The sequence below is a fragment of the Calidris pugnax genome, unplaced genomic scaffold (genome assembly GCF_001431845.1).
Source record: "Calidris pugnax isolate Ruff unplaced genomic scaffold, ASM143184v1 scaffold56, whole genome shotgun sequence".
NCBI lineage: Eukaryota > Metazoa > Chordata > Aves > Charadriiformes > Scolopacidae > Calidris > Calidris pugnax.
In genome coordinates this window covers 9,477,383-9,498,657 of record NW_015090839.1, presented here as the reverse complement: position 1 = coordinate 9,498,657, position 21,275 = coordinate 9,477,383, and the positions used below count along the sequence as shown (strand labels likewise).

At 40.7% G+C, this 21,275-nt stretch overlaps 2 protein-coding genes across 14 annotated transcripts in view; one reads left to right on the top strand and one right to left on the bottom strand.

Annotated features, from left to right (window-relative positions):
• Positions 1–9,377, bottom strand: part of DTD2 (D-tyrosyl-tRNA deacylase 2 (putative)) — a 30,936-nt gene extending 21,559 nt beyond the window's left edge. For 6 of the 8 annotated variants that reach the window (XR_001412000.1, XR_001412002.1, XR_001411999.1 and 3 more), the window contains exons 1-2: positions 9,213–9,371; positions 3,855–3,906 (exon numbers count right to left, since the gene is read on the bottom strand). The gene's annotated coding sequence lies outside the window, so the exon portion shown is untranslated. Of the gene's footprint in view, positions 1–6; positions 3,236–3,854; positions 3,907–9,212 lie in introns of those variants that run through there. The other 2 variants (XR_001412003.1, XR_001412001.1) reach the window with 2 other exon arrangements.
• Positions 9,377–21,275, top strand: part of NUBPL (nucleotide binding protein-like) — an 87,151-nt gene continuing 75,252 nt past the window's right edge. For 2 of the 6 annotated variants that reach the window (XM_014941726.1, XM_014941723.1), the window contains exons 1-2: positions 10,498–10,602; positions 15,143–15,177. Coding sequence is in view for 1 of the 6 variants with exons in the window: in XM_014941721.1 (XP_014797207.1) it covers positions 9,478–9,588; positions 10,455–10,602; positions 15,143–15,177 (294 nt within the window). In the remaining 5 variants the exon portion in view is untranslated. Of the gene's footprint in view, positions 9,589–10,454; positions 10,603–15,138; positions 15,178–21,275 lie in introns of those variants that run through there. The other 4 variants (XM_014941721.1, XM_014941724.1, XM_014941727.1 and 1 more) reach the window with 4 other exon arrangements.

The window sequence follows — 21,275 nt, the reverse complement described above, 5'->3', positions numbered from 1 at the left end:
GTTGTGGAAGAACAATCCTGTGATTTGAGCAGTTGATTTTATGCGTGTTTAAAGTATGCAGCAAAAATTAAATACACTATTAAAAATAGATTAGTGTTTTGTTTAGTCCTTCATACAATTACAAAACAGATACCGGAATGTGTTAAATTAAAGTAATCAAAAGTTAATTAAATTTCTGAACAAAATAACAGATTCGGTGTGAAGGCTGTGTCAGGTACAATTACAGTTTTTCTAAGTGAGAAGCAGAAATTTGGCTCTATTGGGAAACAAAGGTAGCCAGATAAAGGCACGCAATCTGCTTGCTTACCATGATTGCCTAAAGGAAATAAGAACATTATTAATCACAATTTCTTTCTCTACAGGTGTCAGGCATGTTCATTTGCCTGTGACATTTAACTGTGGTGTTTTTTTTTTTCCCCTGCTCGGGTGTCTCCTGCACCAAACCTTTGTCTGTGTGATGGACAGACATTAATGTTAAAGGGACTGATGTATCCTGCTCCAGTGAAATCAAGAGAGCAGTGGGAGTAGCCTGCCTACAGTACGTACCACAGGGGCTCATTCTAACACCTCAGAGTGGTTAGAAGCAATACAATTTATTTTTTTTTTTCACAGAACTGAGCTAATCTAATAAAGTAGTCCTGAACCTTTCTTGTGTAAAGCCAACCTTGAGTTTCAACACAACACTCAGTTCTGGAATTCAGAGTTCCAAACTGACTCCAGGAGGAGTTCTGGCTTAGGAATGGCACTGCCACAGCCAGGCTGATCCCTGCAGGCATATTCAAATGTCTTTGTACTCGCCTCCCAGTTCTCCTGAGTCTGGGATCTGGGCTCTACGCAGTAGGAGCGCATGGAAACAGCCTGGGTGCAGGAGGACAGTAACTGAAGCAGTGGTGATGGACAAAGCTATAAAGCCTGACTGCGGTCACAGGGCCTGGAGCAAACAGGGAGGAGTGAGAGTGCTGCATGAGAGCCTGCAGCTGTACATCCAGGCTCTTGGCTACCCCTGAGCAGGCCTGATGCATTTGCTCAAGCCAGTGTTGATCGGTGAAGCTCAGCTTCTTGTGGCCCATATGGAGCTGCTGACCAGGCATCTGCACAGAGCCTGGCACTGGTCTGGTAGGACGGTAGGTGGTGGTTCTGCTTTGCTTCAAGCCACTGAGTTAACCCATGCCTGGCTGATCCAGATGGGTCCTCCTAATGGGGGAAGTATTTAGACTGGGCCCTGTTGCAGGCACTGTGGAGCAGAGGTCCTACATTCTTCATGTCCCACGTTCAGGGATGGCCTGGTGCAGGCCCAAGGTGACTCCCCAAGTGTTTGTGCTGTGCCCCACAGCACCTTTATTACTGGTCTCTGTTAATGCTGCATACTGTCCTCTACTCCTGTCATGTAAAGGAATTGAAATCTGTTCTTTTCCCCAGCTATTGCTGCATCACTGCTCTCTTCACCTCATAAACATGTTTGCAATAGCAATTAGTACCACAGAAGTGTGGTTTTGTTAGTTAATCCCATTTCTTTCATTTTCAGTGAGAAATTTTGATGGCAATGTGAGGACATTGCTATAGAGAAAAATGCATTACTATCTTCTCGAAGTGGAACTTGAGTTCTCCATGTTTTCAATAGACGCCATGTTTAAAATTATCAGAATATTGACATAAAGCCTCATGTTATTATTAAAAAATGTACATAGATTGAGATGTGGCTCTTTCTGCTCCTTTCACAAGCAATAGGAAAGGTCATTTATTATTCTCTATGTACCTGGAGGACTCTTTGCCTCTAGTTACTGTTGAGTGTGCAGGCATAATCAGGCGGCATGTCATTTTTTTTTTGCGTTTATATGGATGACTTTCAAAATAAAACTCTTACCACAGCTTCAGGCCAAAAGCTTTCTCCTTGAGCCACAGCTCCTATCATTTCCGCCCCCCCTCAGGCACACTGATCCTTAGCTAGTCAGGAAAGCATCGCACAAATGATAGGTCATTAGGAAATTCTCTGAATAGCAAACCTCTGAAGTCATCCCGAGTGCTATTTGCCATGCATCATGATAAAACTGGGTAAGTTTGAAGAGGCACTAATTATATGCTTGGTCTGTCATTTATCAGTTGCTGGAGCTGCTGTTCCCAGAACACAACAACCCCTTTCGCAGCATAGTCCAACAAGATTGCCAGAGCTCAATGAGCCAAGCAGGGTTCACAGATTTGGGCATTGTATTCCCTTCGATGTAAGCTCATCGCGTTACAACACAAACGGGCATCTCACTGCCATAACACAGCATCACACACACATACAGTAATGTTGGTCTCTGCGCTTCCCTTGAAATTGCAGTTTGAGAATTCATCCTCTTAGAACAAATAGCAACTGCAGGACTTTCATGTACCATCAGCCTTTAGTTTTTGATGGTTTCAGTTAATATGATAGTGTATATATAATCCTTTCATGATTTTAACCAACTTAAATAGAAGGTGATCTTGTTTCCCCTCAGGTCTTGTGGGGGAAAAAAAGCAGATGTTTAATGCAGTGAACTAAATAATAGAAGATTGTAAATTCTAATGAATATTCATGGCATCAAATAAGATAATGGACCATGTGTCAAGAAATAATGTGGCTTCCTGCTATGACTTCCAGTGTGGCTTAACGTGTTTCAAAGAGCTTCCAGTGTCAAGAACTGTTCTTTAATATTTAATTTCCACAGTTTCTTAAGGCACAGAATTTTTTAATGCATGTTTTTGAAAAAATTTGGGGTGATAATATTTCTTTATTATTTGATACCTCAGAAGCACTGCAATGATGAAAAGGAGATTTTTCACATAATCTTTGATTGTGTTTTTTAAGCTGCCAAAGGGTCACAGTTTCATTCTTTTACAATAGATGCTAAATAGGTGCTACAGAGTGAAAGTAAAACACTTTATCTTCGATGTTTGATGTTCTAACAAAATAGAAAAATGGTATTTGGTATAACTTTTTCAAAAAGAGCTTTTTATTTCACAGATAATTCTTGGAACTGCTGGAGGCTTACATTTTTATGAATAACTGAGTAAAACAATTACTCTGTAACTTGGGATATGTTAATATAAATTACAGATATTTAATCTTTCCCTGGATACTCTGTTGCCCATAGGAAGAAAAATAATTGTATCTTCATAGTGACAGCCTGAGTGAGGGCCGTGTCCAGCTTAAAAAGACCTTCATTTTGGTGCCCACAAGTAATTCCAGCACAAATAAGAGGTGCTGTAGCTCCTGTTATAGAAAAAAACCACATCTAACTACTGCACTCGAGCTTAGAGAATGACTCAGCTCACCTTCAGGGGAACCTTTAGGCTGCATCTGTGCTAGAAGGTTAATTACAGGAGATATTCTCAGACACTGCAGCTCATCTTTACTTTTAATGGTTCCAGCAACACTTTTGGTCAGGGCTAACCGACCAACAAAAAAAAATCTGGTTCTGGCTGAGCAGTTAAGACGGGCCAGAGCCCATTCTCAAGAAGCAGGTTGCACGACACCACCCTGCTTTGCAAACCTCCTTTCTCTAATGACTTGAGAGTTGTGAGCTAATCAGCCAAGTGCTGAATTCAGCAATTGCTTAGTGCAAAAAAAAATATTTGTGCTTTCTATCAATAATCCCTCTATTTCCTGTAATACTGTGATGTTTCCTTATGTCAAAGTTTGAATAGATTTGTATTTTAAAAGGTACAGTGCAGTCCTTTGGTGGCAGTAATTAGAAGAATGTAAATTACATTCGTTTCTGTGATAGAGTTGTTTTTTAGACCTTAGTTTCAAGATCCATAGGCCAAGAGCTTTCATGAAGATTTCACAAGAAAACTACCTTCCTCTGAGCCAATTACTAGGAGAAACTTACTTTGTTGTAGGGAGCCAGGAACCCTGTCCCTCTTCTCTTCGTGCCCAGGGAGCTGGGATAGAAAAGAAAGGAAAGATAAATTCTCTGAATCGAGAGGACCTTGCTCAGCTTCTTGTAAAAGTTAAACTTCAAACCGGCTTTGCTTTAGGCTGTTCTTTCCTCGGTGTAAGTTTTCTATAAAGGAGAAAATAGGCAAGTTATAAACGTGCCTATCTTTGCTCTCTGTGCTAGGAATGTCAGTTGGCTCTATTCTGCCTAAAGCAGCCTGCTGATTGATATTAGAGGACATTAGCATAATTGCAATTCTGAGGCAATATGTCTTTCTTTCCTGGGGGGGGTAAATCAGTAATAGCAACACTTCAGCATAAGAGAGTAGAAATCAGGAACTCCAGATGACATTCCTGGATCTGCTTCTGGTTCAATGCAAAACCTTGAAAAAGAGTTACTTTCCTTCACAGTTGACGATTAACCAAAGGATTGCATTCCAGTAATCAGCTGCTCTGACTCCGTGGTGGTGGAACGCCTCACAGTTCTACACAAATGCTTCAAACAGGGTGTGCAGACACAAGAAGTGTCCTTGGATCATGTGTGTTTTCAGCCGAGATGGGCCCTTACACACTGAAACACTCTGGAGCAGGTTGCTGCTGGCATAATTGTGTAAGGGGTCTGCATACGCCCAAAGCGCATCAATGCCCTTCTGAAACACCTTGCACTGATTATGAGACAAGTGGTGAATAGCCATGGAGAAAAAATGAACTGGTTTGGAACATGAACCAGATTTTAAAAATAATTACTGAACACCAAAAACATTAAAAGTTGATGTAATGTCTCAATCAACCTCATTTGTCCAATAAGATTAATTTGCTATACAAAACTCATTTAGGCTCAAGGTTCTGATGTTAACAAAAATGCTTCCTGTAAAGCATAAGCTCATTACTGAGAGAAATGAACGAAGAGCAGAATTAAAAGGATTTCAGACACAAACTGTGACTGAATGCTATTATGACTCAGACCAGTGGTGTCAAATGATTTACTGAAGCTTTTAGGACAGTTATTCTGTATTTGTACAATGTCTAATACAATAGTTCTCCTTCTGGCCCTGGGACTCTTCTCACTGCAATTTATCTCCATTACTGGGAAAAAAAAAAAAGAAAAACAAAAGAAAAAAGAAATAAAAAGCCAGTTTTCCTTCAATGTTTATAAAATATATGGCAAATACTGGGAATACGTTTAAAAAAATCAAAACCTTTATTTTCGTCTTTTCTTCAAGGATGGAAAAACTTTTAATTAATAATAATTAATAATTACTGTTAATTCCATTCATGCACAGAATATCTATATATCAGGTACCTAAGAAAAATTATGTGGCTTTGTTACTGAACAAAATAAATCTCTTCATTTTCTGCACCACTTGCTTAAGGCTAGAAAAATTGCTGTAATATCGGCTGCATCTTCACTGTGATGTGACTGTAACTATAGTAAGCAATATTAACCTGAAGGACTTGATGACTAACTTCAGAAGAATCTAGCAATAATTTAAATAAGGTTTTCATCTCTTCTTGACTGTGAAGGACTGTAGTGATTAAAATGTCCACACGAAAGCAGTACACAAACTAAATTGGGCTCAGTTCTGCCAGACCTTCCTCATTTAGCAAAATGTAACTAAAGGAGCCAATATATTTCTCAGTTTAAGTTTTGGCAAAGCATTCACATAGGATGAAGCTACATTTATGGTCTTATATTTATTGAAAATATTAATGCACATGATAAAGAAAAATTAATACATTATTACTGTTTCTTACGTGTTTTCATTGTGCTTAAGATGTTACAGTTCCATGTATCACCATATATAATGAACACAGTTTGCTTCTGAAATAAGGTAATACTCCATATGAAAGCACAGGTAAACCTCATCTGGTTTGTGTGGATATTTGAAATCAGAATCTGTTCGAATTCCCTGGGCCAAATTTACTTTGGGCACAACTGCCTCGGTATCAGTGACATCAGCCTTGGTATCTAAGCCTAGCAGGAAAAAGACGTAAGAAGAGAAATTCTAATGAAAGACAAAGAGGCAACTGCGTGAGACATAAGGGCTCTCCTCATACACGCCTGCAGTTGTTTCTCCTGTCATGCCTGAAATTCCCTACTTACATAGAATCATGGAATGGTTTGGGTTGGAAGGGACCTTAGAGATCATTTAGTTCCAACCCCCCTGCCACGGGCAGGGACATCTCCCACTAGACCAGGTTGCTCAAAGCCCCATCCAGCCTGGTCTTGAACACCTACCTCCAGGGAGGGGGCATCCACACCTTCCCTGGGCAACCTGTTCCAGTGCCTCACCGCCCTCACTGTGAAAAATTTATTCCTGATTTCGAATGTAAATCTACGCCCTTCCAATTTGAAGCCATTACCACTCTTTCTGTCACTACATGTTTTTGAGGTTTGCCTTAGAGATGAGGCTGGAGCCTGTTACCCCCCGTACAACACCAAGCCCACGTGCACGAGCTCTGCCAGGCTGATGCTGGTTTGTGCATCTCTCAGCATTAAGTAAAGCAACCTGGAAGTTACTTTAATTTACACGAGGAGCATAGCAAAGATAAAGCAAAGAACTCACACGGGTAGGCATTTTGGCTTGGTTTATTTTGCAGCCTGATCTAGTTTGTCAACCCCACAGGAGAATGATAGTCTGGCAAGAGCCACGAGAGCAGCTCTAGCTTGGTCTCAGAGCCGCCAAAGGGAGGAGGTGGCAGCCATCCTGAGACACGGTGCCTGGGCTGAGCCAACAGACAGCACTAACAAGCCCGTGGCTCAGAAATGAGGGCAGAGCAGCAAGGCTCCCCACACCAGCAGTTGTTGGGTAAGAGCACCATAAGTCACAGAGGATTACCATTTTTTTCCAACTAGGCTTAGCTTTAAGAAAGCTTGGGAACAACTGATGCAGTTTAAGATATCGTGGAAAAAGGGAATATGATGACCCCAGGTGTCCTCCTTGTTCTCCAGCAGTCTGAGGCTCAGATAGAAGCAGAGTCTCTTAACTTTTAAAAGGCAATCCTAGTGAAAGTTTTTCTGGCTTCTCCAGAAGTGCCACAACTTCCATAACTTTTTTTTAGGGAACTGTATCTTATTTTACTATATAAACAAACTACGTATAACAATATATGATAGGTTAACTCATAATTTAATGTATTCATCTGTATTTCTTAATCATACAACATCAGCCTCATTATCCATCAGATAGCTGGTCTAAAACTTAACTATCTTAGACTCCCTTTCTTCATGAACCAATTATCACTATGTGGACAAAAAAAAGATAAAAAGCAACATTTTAACCTTCATTATCTTAAATGTGACAGGGCTGGGTGATCAATGAAATTATAATCAATGTATTCCACTATTAACAATCAAGGTATTTTGAAAATGTCTGCTTTATTGCTGAGCAAATTTAATCCCTTTCTACTGGCCAAATTCTACTTTTCATACTCACATTCAATACAACCTACTGCCACGTTAGCTCTCCTACTATTAAAAAAACAGTGCTAAAGGAAATTATTACAACTGAAAATACAAACTGAAAACTGAATTGTTCTTTCTTAGGTGAGAGTTTGGAAAACTCCTCCAGCTCGCTTTTCTAAAATCAATTTTATTTTGTGCTAGATCAGCTTTACCAAAAAAACAACCCACTAAAGTATTTGTGAGTGTTGTTCCAGTCGGTGTTTGAGCTATACTCAGAACCAGAGAATATACTATGGAACCTTTTTGCCATTTTCTTTTCTTTGTATTGACTTTAAAGTGATTGGTATTCTAAACAGTATGCTTACCAGTGATCCTGCATTACCGATTTCATATCTGTGAGAAACATAGTATTTTGCACTTTAACACTGCCTCCAACTGCTCAAGGTAGGAAAACAAATAATGCAAATTTCTTGCAAGGCAAAAGGTAACGTGGTTTCCCGAGGCAGTGAAAAAAAGGCCCTTGATGCCGATCTATATTATGGTTTCAAAATGAAGCTGGCTCATTGGTTTTCAGTATTCTTTTGCATTTTGGTTTGGCAGCAGGGTAAATTGTCGGGAAACTCTTCCGGTGTCTGTGCTAGTTATGCAAAATATGCTCATGTGAGTATAACAAACATGAAGTTGAGTGAGAATCACTTAACAGATAGCAAAAACGTTTCTTTTTATCATTGTAATTTTTGTGTGCAGCTGAGCGCTGGAATAAGCCTTTTAAAATGGTGCTTTTTTGTAAAATGCTTGATTAGTGCTTCTAATAATGCAAGTCAAAAAATTACATTTAAAATACTGGTGAAAGTTCTGCTCAATGTGAAAGAGAGGAAATGTTTATTTTAATAACGCTCTAAACCGATGTAAAATCCTCTGATCCATTACATATTACAACAGATACCAACAAAGGACACCATCTACACTGCATTTTATCTTTGAAAACTAGCGGCCTGAAACTGCCAAGTGAATTACTTCTATAATACCACTTAGATGAATAAGGACTATTCATGAAATTGTCAAGAACAAACCACGTCAAACTGATCTCATTTCCTTCTGCAACGTGGTTACAAGCCTCGCAGGTGGAACAGCAGCAATAGATGATGTTTATCTTGGAGTTTTAAACAAATCTCAGACAACATAAGGAACCACAAAACAACAGGTGGCATCTGTCCTGGCTACAGGTCTCTTTGTTCTTTTAATCAATAACCCAAATGATGAAATGGAATATAGGGCCATGAAGATGATCAGAGGGATGGAGCACCTTGAAGAGAGGCTGAGAGAGCTGGGGTTGTTCAGCCTGGAGAAGAGAAAGCTCCGGGGAGACCTCATAGAAGCCTTCCAGTACCTGAAGGGGGCCTACAGGAGAGCTTGGACTCTTTGTTGGGAAGCGTAGTGGCAGGACAAGGGGTAATGGTTTTAAATTGAAAGAGGGGAAATTTAGATTAGATACCAGAAAGAAATTCTTTACTGTGAAGGCGGTGAGTCACTGGAACAGGTTGCCTAGAGAAGTTGTGGAGGCCCCATCTATGGAGGTGTTCAAGGCCAGGCTGGATGGGGCTTTGAGCAACGTGCTCTAGTGGGAAGTGTCCCTGTCCATGGCAGGGGGGGTTGGAACAAGATGATCTCTAAGGTCCCTTCCAACTCTAACCATTCTATGATATTTACTATATTTGAAGAAGACACAGACCAAGGAGAGGCCAAGCCCTTGGCCAACCATTCCGTGGGCCAAGACGCGAATCCAGCAGCCACTGAGAAGCTGAAGGGGAAAAACCAGGGCGAGACTGAGGGGGGAACAAATAAAAACATAGTAAGGGACGACCCCAAACCAACTCGCAACGCACCCGGTCCCCTGATATTTACCCCTTTGGGCCCAGTTTTCTCACAGACAGCGGCAAGGAGCTCCTTTTTCCTGGGAGCCCGGCTCTTCAGGCGGGCAGGCCTCGGTCTGTTCCACCAGGAGCAGTTCTCTCAGTGCGAAGTCCTCCATTTCCAGCAACCTCTACGCTCTCGCCGGTGCCCCGGCCCAGCTGGGGGAGGCCCAACCCGGCGCATTGAAAGGGGCGGGCCGAGGCGCGGCGAAACGGCGCCATCTCAGCGCGCCCGGGGCGGGGGTAGGCGGCGGGCAATGGGGGCTCCCGCCTGGCGTTGGGCGCTACGCGCCGCCCGCTTCCCCGTCGGTGGCGGCGGCGGGAGGGCTCCGGTGTGCGGGGCCGCCGCTTCGTTTGCCGGCTCGGCGGTGAGTGAACTAAGCGTGGGCGGAAAGCCCGGGCCGGGATGGAGCGGTGTGTCTGGGGGGAGCTGCGCGGGGGTGGGAGGTGGGAGAGCCGCCGTGGTCCTCGGCCTGCTCCGGTGTCTGTGGTTCCGTTAGCGGGGGGGTGTGCGGTGTGGGGATGCGGTGGCTGAGGCAGCGGCCGGAGCGAGCAGAGGAAGATGAGTCTCTGCACGCTTTTTTTTTGCCGGGACCGGGGTCGGTTCTATGGCGGGAGCCAGCGGTCGCTCGCCGCCTGTGGTGCCACCGGGCAGTAGGTGGTAGAGACGCAGGCTCCCGTCCGGTGGTCCCTCTGTCCCGCTGCGGAGGCCGCGGAACAGCCGTCGGGTCCCTCTCGCCTCTGGAGCAGCAGGGCAGAGGCGCTCGCCCCACCGGAGCGGCACTGGCCCGGCTGCCTCATACGGCCCGGGCGAGGGGCAGCCCCCCGGGACAGCCACAGGCGCTTCACCTCAGCACCGGGGGTTTCTCTGCCTGTCCTGTGCTCGAAGCAACTGTAACATAAAAGACCGCTAGGTCTAGCTTATTGTTTAAAGCTTCCAACTTTTTAAGTGCTGTTTTGGTTTAAACACAAGCCCTCATTTATTTTTTATTTTTTCTTTTAAGTGCTAAGACCAATCCTATTTAACTGTGCGTCTAAACAAAATGCCCATTGGGGTTATTATATCACCCCTGCTAGGCTGTCCGCCTGTGGAGCGGGCTCCCTTTGGGAGAGACTGCCGGCAAAGAGCTTTTTTTGGACCATCAGTGAAAACGGTGGGTTCTTCTTTATCAGCTCTCCCTGTGGAAACTGCAGGTTGGTGCATACCCATTCGCTTGCTTTCTGTTTTTGTTAGTCCTCAAGCTTCAGGGATGACTCTCTAAGGGACAAACGCGCCCAGATCCTGTCACGGGGGCTGCCCAAACAGAAGCCCATAGAAGGAGTTAAGCAGGTGGTGGTCTTGGCTTCTGGAAAAGGGGGAGTTGGAAAATCAACAACAGCAGGTGAGTTGTTTTTTTCATGTTACTGTTTACTTCGCACCTTTTGTAGCACTTTATAAGAACTATTTGGGCACTTGTTGTGTCATTGTGTTGAGTCCCACTAGCACAGCCCTTCATCTATGTCAAGCCCTGTTGCAGCCGTTGAGAACCGATGTGGGTGCAGAGGCCTTGGCTTTAAATGAAGTGCAAACTGAACAGACAGCTTTAAAATATCTTTGTGCTGTCCTGGGACAGTGCTTTCTTAAGAGGTGATGTAACCTGAGGTGGAGGAGATCATAGGCCAGTGCAGTGATACTGCAGCTCCTCTTTCCCTGGCAGCGTAGGTGTGCCTGTACAGTGTCCTATGTCAGCACAGTCACACGCTCCGTAGAGGATGCTAATATTTGGAAGGTTTCAAAATCAGGTCTCTGTGCAATTTTCTCAACTACTTGCGTAGGTATTTAATAAAGGAAAGGTGAAACAGTAGTTACAAACCACACAAATTCATCAGAGCCTTGTGAAGCACCTTGAGCTCTTCTCAGCCCCACCATTAAGTTTTGAATTAATTTTTTTCTAAATAAGCACTTCCCAGGTGGTTGAACAAAATAGTACGTAAGTTACCAGTACTGCAGAAGTTTGCTTGAACTTAAAGAAAGATGACACTGAAGGTAAACCTCTTTGAGAAGATCTTTGTAAAGTGTTAGAAATCTGTTTAAAAATATCTTCTTTAGCACGCAGATGGAAAAAAAGTCATACTTGATTTGAATGTTGCCTACTGTTTGTCTCCATTTTCTATGAGTAACACATTGATGTAGCTTTTAATTTCTCATTTTGTGGTTTGTATTTTTGCCATACTTCATAAGGACTGTCTAATAAATACTAGAACAGACAAATATCTGATATCTGTAGTAAAAGTAACTGTACTTTAAAAAAAATTTTTTTTTCCTATACACTGAATACACTTATATAATGTTGTGTACATAGGATACACATTCCTGTACATGCAAAACAATTAACACTTGCATTTGTTAATGATGTGCCTTTTGGTTAGTGGTTATAATTCATAGGCTGGTTGGTTCAGGTTACTGAAAATACCAAATACCTGTTTCTAAATCAACAATTTACAAAATGAACGTAATTTGAACAGTAAATTCAGATTATCCTCCTTATGTCTGCAAACAGATGTGCTAATTTAAGTTCTGCTAACTGGTGTCTGTATGTAATTTGTACACATCTGTAGGTAATTTGTACATAAAGTGTGACACATGTATGAATAATACTTAAACCTGGGAGTTCATACCTATGCATTTAAAATTAAAAAACTAGGGTTCAACAAGCATTAAATAAGAACTGAAATGTAAATGAACCATTCAAATGTTGCTGTATGGGACATCCTTTTGTTAATGAATGTATTCATTTATAATATTGAGAAGAAAAAGGAATCTAGATTCTTGTTCATTAAAATGAGAATAAATTTCATGGTTCAGAGAAACAGTTGAACATCAGATAACTCATATGAATAAAAGCATTGCATAGCATCATTGCTGAATTGTGAACATAAAATGATGTTCTTCGTAATGGAGGTTTGGGGGGACGTGTTCGGTGACAACTCTACTGATTCATTTTGAGAGCAGGAGTTGAAAAGGAAGGTGGATAGTACACACCTCCACAGAAAATGTCATCAGTCTTATTGTCTGCATCTCTCTGAAGGACTGTCAAGGCTCTTCCTCTTCTTTCTCCCAGTGTGTTTCAATTGCTCTGGATCTCCGTTTGCACACAAGTGGATGTGCATTCTGGTCAAGTTTGTCAGGGCCATTCCTTAACGTGTTGAATAACTCTTTCTGTTAGTTGCATAAAGCTTTCATGCTGCATTCTCTGTTGATTCTAGCGCCTTTTGGTCTTCTGAAGTCAATCTATTCAATTATTAAAAGAAGAAAGTGTGTTATAGGAAAAATATTTTTCAATGTGTGTTTAAATACTTTGATTATTGTTTTTGTTTGCATGGTATAACGGTTGGTTTGTTTCCTGTGTTTCCTGTCTCTTTCCTGGCAAGTTTCTGTCTTTTACCAGTGTTTTGTTGTATTTAGTCCATCTGGCCAAAGTTGTTGGTTGTTTTGTTTGTTTGTTTGTTCTTGTGGGGTTTTTGTTTGGTTGGTTTTGTGGGTTTTTTTGTTTTTGTTTTGTCTCTTCTGTCCCCTCTTTTGCATTACCCTGAAGATGAGAGGAAATTGATCCTGGCATAAGAAGAGTTCACAGTGTGATCTTGAAAGAAGAGAAGTTTCTGATTTATTGAAACTCTTCTTGTTTTCAGCTGTGGAAGTGGAATAAAATTAATGGCTGGTGTTCTTGCTCACATTTTGTTAATCCTGCATTTTGAGGAAAATAAAACTACTGATATTACCAGTTACCTTGGCCTCCAGACATTTTTAGCAAAGACTAATGGGCTGAGATTTTTCATTATTCTTCAGAATAGTTGATACATTTGTCAATGTGTTGACTTTATCTTAGTCATATTAACTATGTTTTAATTTTTTTTTCTCTTGCATGCTTTTATTCTGCATGTAGGATGTACTGTTATTGAAACTCACCCTTTCATAGTAGAGGCCAAAATCCATCTATTCGCCTGACCAACCTGGACACAAGTCTGGGCTTTGGCAGAAGCAATAATAATGTTTGTTCATGGCTCTTTTCCAGGATCAATGTCATGGTTTTTGATTATAGGCCTTCTCTACATGTTAAAATACTCTGATAAATAGTCATAACTTGGTTATTTTGTTTCTAAATAGTACTTAACTTTCAATACTTACATGTCAATTTATCTTTCAGAGAGAGGTCATCTTAGTTATCTATAGTTATTTTATTGATGATGTAGGTTAATCATGTCACAGATGCAGACATACTCAGCTGGCCCTGTATGTGTCTGACTTTGGGCCAAGAAGTTTTATTTATGTTGTTAGCCCAGTATTCTGAGAATTCAATTGTGCTATTTCTAGGGCCAATTCAGATTTGGAAGTTACAAAGTCCAAACTAATAAATCTTCCCAGACTTGCACTGATTTTTAAGAAGACTAACTCAGATCTCCCTGTGCATCATTCTTCATACTGTTTGGCTGGTTTAGCATGGGCAGAGACGCCATGCTGACTCTTCTTGGAGCCTGCTGTGAATTTTTAAAATATAATAATAATAGTTGTATTGAACTGCTGGAATGTATCTGCCCTGTACTCCTGGTTATTGGAACTTACTAGTTAGGGCCACCTTGAATGTTTTAGGGTCAGGGTAGGTCCTATGCTGCACGCATAGGACCATGCAACTCCTTGTTGGAACTGGTGGTAATACATAGAAAATGGAAGGCAAGATTGGAATTCAGCTGAGAACATGAGGTGTCCAGCTAGATATTCAGCTAAAAATCTCAGGTTTTCCCACTATGTTATTGCCACTGTCTAACTTTTTTCCCTTCAACAGTCAAATATCCTTTATTGAGGAAGTGTTGTGAATCATACTTTAATTTTCACACGTGATAATTTTATAGGAAGAAGGTAGATGTATAAAGTGGTTTTAAGACAGTGTATGGAGTAACTTGCTTCTTCCTTTGTGGCTCTCCAGACATGAGCTGCAGTCGATTTTATGTTTTACTTTTTTGTTTACCATCGGTTTGCTTGTTTTTTCCCCTTATCTGTGACTTGTAGATTGGTCTCCAAGTTTCAGAGGATGCGTTTTCCTCTGATTGATTCAGGGAACAGTTAATCAAGCATCTGTTTAAATAGCAAACTGAGGAATAAAATCTGTATGCTTTATCATTTTAGGAGTAAACAGATGCTGTGTGCTGCTTAGGGAGAGCTGTACAATTTTCTTTGTTAACCTCCTCACCTCTGTGATTAAAGGAACTTGTCTTTCTCAATACTAAATTCCCTAAGGGGGGAATATGGCTCCCCAACTTGTTCTCAGTACCTTCATACTTTTCCAGTAGAACAAGGCTCAAATGCAGCTTGTCTTTCTTAAAAGGCTGTGTGGACAGCAACGTGTAAAGAAAGCAAAAGATGTTATCCAAGAAAGAGTTGTGTGTTGGGTTTTTTTTGTTTGTTTGTGTGTGTTTATTCTTTTAAAAGTTGTTACTGCTTGGATTATAACAGTTACTATTTGGTTATACTGAAGCTTCTAGGAGGTCTTCCAGCATAATTGAAACAGGTGAGCCATTGAAAGATATTATTTCTTGCATGTACTTTTCTGTTACAGAAGTGTTGATGGAAATGTAAAATGTGTAAACAAGCTCACAGTCTTTTTAGTGGCAGTTTTTCTGTTTCTTTCGTTGTTACAGATGCTTTCAGGGTAGATTAGACCTTGTCTTTTGACATAAAAATCAAGCGAAAAGCATGTGTTGCACCTTCTTCCAGAAAATATCCATGTTTAATGTATCACATGAAATCAAAAAAAGGGGCATGAGTTATTAAGTGTGATGTATTCATATTATGTTTTCTTTTGTTAGAAATTATAACATTCTGAAAATTTAGGAATTAAGGTTTCATGCACTTAATCTTTTTTTTTTTTTTCTTCCTTTTTCTTGCAGTAAATGTAGCCCTTGCCCTAGCAGCAAATGATTCGGTAGGTGAACATCTAATTATCAGCCTTAATGTGAAACAAGTGTGTGAATCATAAATAAATGGTTACTGCTGGGGGCAGTTACATACATTAAATCTAAATATTTACTCTGGCAGTTAATTCCTTTATTTGTTTTTCATGGGCTTTTGAGTTTTTATTAATTTGTTTATATTTTATCAGTACCATGAGTGGCTTGGTAGCTTTCATCCGTCATCTGGGTTTGGCTGCGCCCTTTCCCTTGTGTGCCTCTGTGTCCAACTGCAATTCTGCCAGGATGTGTAGACATAGTAGAGGATGTTTGTGCAGGTTGTAGAAATGTAATAAATAATTAAATTCTATCAATTCAGAGCACTGACTTGGAAAAAATATGAGTAAGTGCTGGATGGTGTCCAAAATATTTTAATAGCCCTAAAGACTTGCTTTTTTTATCAAGTGTAAAAATGCTTGATGTATATAAACATATAAGGTAAAAAAAGGATCTAAGTATCTTTCCTAAAGCTTGGAAATACATTTTTTGAGTGGCAAAGTATCATTGCCCATTTTGGTATTGCTCCAACTGTTACTTGGACTATAAATAGACAGTGGGAACCATTCGAGTGTGAAAACACCAGGTCTTTGTTACGTCCACCTGCTGCTATAAACTGGGAGTCGTTCCATTGTCCATGTGTATTGTCACAGAGGTAAACTCAGAAGCAAGCTTCACCTCCTATGTGAGGGTGTATAATGCAGGTTTTGTACTCATAAAGTATTAATTAAATACAAAGTATCTTGAAGTACTTTAATCTGGTAAATGTAGCATTTTTTTCTTGTAGAAGAAAATGACAGGTAGAAGGAGTGAAGTTTACATGCAGTCTACACACTTCCTGTAGGAATTTTCTAAAAGATTAAAAAAATTACCATAAACTCAGTCATACTTGCTGAGAGAATGTTTAGAGCTGTTACATGAAAAATGTACTGTTTGTAATGGCATCTGATCTTGATATTTCACAGTTTTTAATTCTGTGTTTTAAATAGGCTGCTGGAGTAATTTGATTTCAGAGAAAAATCTGTCATCTTGAAAAGCACAACTGCTTGAATGGTTCCTTCTAATTAACTTTAAAACATGGCATTTGCTATAACACTTTTACAAAATGAATGTGATCCTGCAGGGTGGTCTGTGTTGTGGCATGGTCATTGAGTAGCTCCATGGAAACCATGTCAACTAATTGCATATAACTTTTTGTACCAGCTTAAGTGTTTTTAGAATTATGCCTGATACTTTTCAAATGTGTGGTTTTGTGCATTGTTTAAATTTATATTTAGATTAAGCATCTCTTACTAATTCTGACGTACACAAGCTTTGGGATTATGCCCTTTGTTAGAAGTTAAACATCTGGCTTTAAACATAATAATGTGTTACACCACTTCTAGTAGCCCATTAAAACACTTGTAAAGCACACAAGTAGGAGAGACCATAGTTTAGAATGATTGAAGAGGTTGTTGCTGGAGTTATTTGGAAAATCAGGGAGAGAATTATTGAGAAATAATTTTAAAAGAAAACTAGCCAAGAAAGTTAAGTAAACATAGAATGCACTAGTCATTTCTGGTGTTACAATTATGTGGTGGTGCAAAATTGAAGGCCAGCCTCTAGTGGTTGTTCGTCAGTGAAGAACAGCTGAAATTAATGAAATAGCTGTGACTTGCATGAACTGATGGTCACAATTTAGCAAGCTACTGTCATGGTGAGATGGTGCATTGATGTAGTTACAGGTTAGAAAATATGAAATTAAGGTGGATTCAATAAAAACTCTATCTTGTTTGTTCGTGCAATACTATATTTATTGAAGAAAATGATGGCATATATCATGTGTATGTTTAATCTTTGGGCTTGAATTTGCCACTGTGTTCATTTGTGTACTCCCATTGATTTCAGTTCACTAGTTTTGTGGGTCAAGGTTATGAAATGGGTGTCTCTGGGACCTTGATGCAGGCTGGGATTGTCCAGTGCTCTGAATTGTAGGGATTAATGCAATGTTAGTTTTGTTACGGTGAAATAAATAAAAAAGTTGTTTTCCAGAGTGCATTGGTGCCTCCTGCTGAAGTTTATGGTGGATTTCTTTCACCTCAGATATGCAGCAATGGACCTCTTCATTTTGCTTTTAATAACTACTGATTGTGCCTCATCTTCCTATGGCTTCCCTTCATTGCTATTATAAGTTCATCTCTTTCTTTGGGAGCAGTAATGATTCTGTCAGTAGATCAGAGCTTCAGCAGCCTCCTGCAACTTCATTACAGTCCTTATGTCTCTTACAAGCAAAATACAGATTTATAGAAACTGATGCTTGGACTTGATGTACTGTTTAAAGGAGGAAAGAAAGGACTTGTGAAAAAAGATAGGTCACCATGACAATAAAGGTCTGTGCTTCCTTCGTTACGTACAGTCTGATTCTGTTACAAGTTCAATGTTTGTAGCTAGATTTTCAAAGCAAGTAGTATACTGGAGCTAAATGATTTCAAAAATAATGTTGTCTTCTGATCTTTCAAGTATTCTTTTTCTAAGATTATACAGGTCACAGACTATTGAGATCAACTGTTTTCTGCTGAGGGAGATCTGTGGAGAAGATGCTTTCAGAGGAGATTGGATTAGAGTAGATTCTTGCTGCTTTCAGTAACAGCTGTGACATCGTATTGTCATTTGAGAGTGAAGATTAACAGTCAAAGCATAAAGGAATCTCTAGTGCTGTTGATAAAAGAAAGCTTCATCTTTTCTTAAAAGTCTACTTTCTATAGTTAAAAACCAAACCCCTGTTTCTATAGGTAGACCTTTTTTTTTTTTTTAAAAAAAAGCAGCTTTTTCAGTTATTGAAGTGATGGTCTGAAGTATTAAGGCATCGACAGAGCCTTGGACATAGTCACTGGCACACAATGTTGTTGGCAGAGCAGGGACCAGAACTGGGGAGCTCCAGTCGTGCATGCTGGTGCTCAGTCTGTTGGGCAGATTTTTACCTCATGGTTACAGAGTAAATAATTGAAGACAGGGTTTCATTAGATGCCTAGATACCACATCCAAGTCAAAATAGAGGGTTTTTTTTAGTTTTGGTTTGGGTTTTGTTTTGTTTTTTGTTTTGGAGTTTTTTTGGGGTTTTTTTTTGATGCAAAGCCAGGGAAATAAGCAGGGCAGCCTCTTATCCCTCTCCAGAATATTAGGCTTTCAGAACCCTGGGTTACCTGTTGTAGATGGATTAGTTAAGAATTGGATAAGCTCTTGTGCCCGTACCAAGGCCTATAAATCTATACAGTGATCTTTTTGTGCTAAGAAATAAAGTTTTACCCTTGTGTGCTATTTTTAATTGCTTGCTTAGTTTGACAGCTGATTCTTTTCATTCTTTTGATGTACCAGCAGTCAGTTGTGCTCCCCTAGGAGCGCTTGGGAAGAATTTTTGGGTTTCGTGCCAGGACGATTCATATTCAGACTAGAATGAGTATTTATGAAAGCTGCCTGGCCAGAGACGATTTATTATAGTAGAAACAAGTTGAATTAATAGATGGCAGCAATAATAGGATAGAGATTGCTTGTTTATGAACAGAGTATTTTAGTGAGCAAACACCAGCTGTGCATGACTAAGGATGGCAGGGCTCCAGTTGGGAGGCGGCGCGCTCGTGCTGTCACTGGAAGGCGGGCTCCCCCGTCACATTCCCTTGGACTCTCCTTTTCTTTCCAGGAAGGTTCACCTTTTTTTTTTTTTTTTTTTTTTTTTTTTTTTTTCCCCTGCAGGATGAAATAGTTCTTGTGTTTTGTGTGCTGAAGGACAGAGGGGTGAGGACTAAAACCATATGGAACAAGTCATCGTGTAGGCATAGGCGAGGGGCTTCTGCCTGTGGGGCACGTGGTTTAACCATGGACATAACTCGTGTCAGGGGCCTACAGGAAGGATGGGGAGGGATTCTATCAGGGAGTGGAGCAATAGGACGAGGGGTGATGGTTTTAAACTGAAAGAGGGGAGATTTCGATTAGATTTTAGGAAGATATTTCACTGAATTTCACTGAATTTTTAGAGTTGGAAGGGACCATAGAGATCATCTAGTCCAACTCCCCTGCCAGAGCAGGATCACCCAGAGCTTGTCAGAGCATGTTACTCAGGACAGCATCCAGGCGGGTCTTGAAAATTTCCAAAGAAGGGGACTCCACACCCTCCCTGGGCAGCCTGTTCCAGGGCTCCGTCACCCTCACCGTGATAAAGTTCTTCCTCCTATTCAAGTGGATCCCTTTATGTTCCAACTTGTGCCCATATTCTTTATACTGTGAGGGTGATGGGTCACTGGAACGGGTTGCCGAGAGAAGTTGTGGATGCCCCATCCCTTCATCCCTAGTGAGGTGTTCAAGGCCAGGCTGGACGGGGCTTGGAGTAAGCTGGTCTGGTGGGAGGTGTCCCTGGCCATGGCAGGGGGGTTGGAACAAGATGATCTCTAAGGTCCCTTCCAGCTCAGACAGTTCCGGGATTCTGCGACTGGTTCGAGCAGACCAGGAGCAACATTTGAAATAGATGAGGGCTGACTGATCTTGGGGAGCGGGCTTTGTTTCCCCGAGCGAACCCGCTGGTTGCTGAGCAACGTCGTGTTTTGAATGCGCGCCTGCCCGTGTCTGTGTGCGGCAGCGGCCGGCAGGGGGCGCAGAGCGGGGCCGCTCCCCCCCCGGGCTGCAGCTCGGCCCGGGCAGCGAAAGGCCGGACGCGTGGCCTTGTCATGGCACTAGGGCTGGGGAAAACTGGTGAGCAGCTCAACCAAAAACACTTACCCGGACGGTATCACAGCCAAGGTGTCACAGGCAGATTGTTTGGGGGAAAAAAAAAAAAAGGCAGCAAAGTTGTGTGGGTCTCTGCCTGTTACACGCATGCGAAAGAGGTTCCTCACAAATATATAGCAAGTCATAGAATCTATAGAAATTGTCATGAGCAGAGTCTTTGTGTGAATCCACTATTGTGATAAAACACTTAGTTTTAATTATTTCCAGATGTGCATTTAATCAGCACACATTAATTTTAAAACTATTCAAAATCCACCCAGCCCATTTTCTTCACATTCCAGTCCCCGTCCGTCCCCTGTCATCCGACACCCCCTCCCATATATTTGGCTCATGTAATTAAACTATTTGTCTACTGGATAATATTTGACTGCTACATTAATAGATGACTTCACAATGTATATACATTTCTTTCTGGTAACGAAAAAAATCTGTGTAGGGGGATCAAACAAATCTAGGAGAATTTAGACAATAATGCACTTCTTTACTGAATAATTATACCATGAAGGCAAGTTTTGACCTGGTTTGTCCTCCTGTGCAGCTTTTCTAGTTATTAGGGTTTGATTTCTAGGCATCTTTACCTTCGTTGCTTAGGGAATCAGAAGACTTTAATTGCTATAGATAAGGTGTTCATGCTTGTATCTTAATGCTAAAAAGTGTCAATAAAGCTGGAGATGCCAGTTAGAATTGATTTGGGTTATCTTGCAATGACAGCTCAGCTCCTTGATTAGCTGAGAAAATGAGAGAATAAAGCTTTAAAAAAATCTCACTGCTTTTCAATTAAGAAGTGAGTGAAATTTAAAAATATTTTTAAACATAGGCCACTTAAAATGTTTTATTTTAATCAAATGGCTATATGCTTAATTTGACGAAAATGAAAAGATTTACTTTTTTTTTTTTTAAGTATTTGCATGTAGAGTTGCTTACGTGCATCCTGACTCTTCAAGTCATTGAAAGCCTAGTGCAGGTGTTAGAGAGGCTGATGTGAATGGTGGAGCATGTTTATAACAATTTGGTATGTTGTGAAAGCTGTGAGGCATCTTGTAGAGATGTAGTAATGCTTCGGATTCTGTTTCGGATTTTGGTAATTTATTTTTAAAATGGTGCTATATTGAATTTTTTTTTTTCAATAGGGTCAAAGGCCAAACAAGGTTGAATTGCTGGTATCTGATTATTGTGAAATCTGACTAGGAGCTACAGTAGACTGCTGTAGAAGGAAGTGCCAGAGAAGTTCTGTAGCTGACAGAAGACTAGAATATCTTCATCTGAAGGAAAAGGGCTTTTAAACCAGTAGAAGAGTGAGTGTTTAAAACAAGTCTGC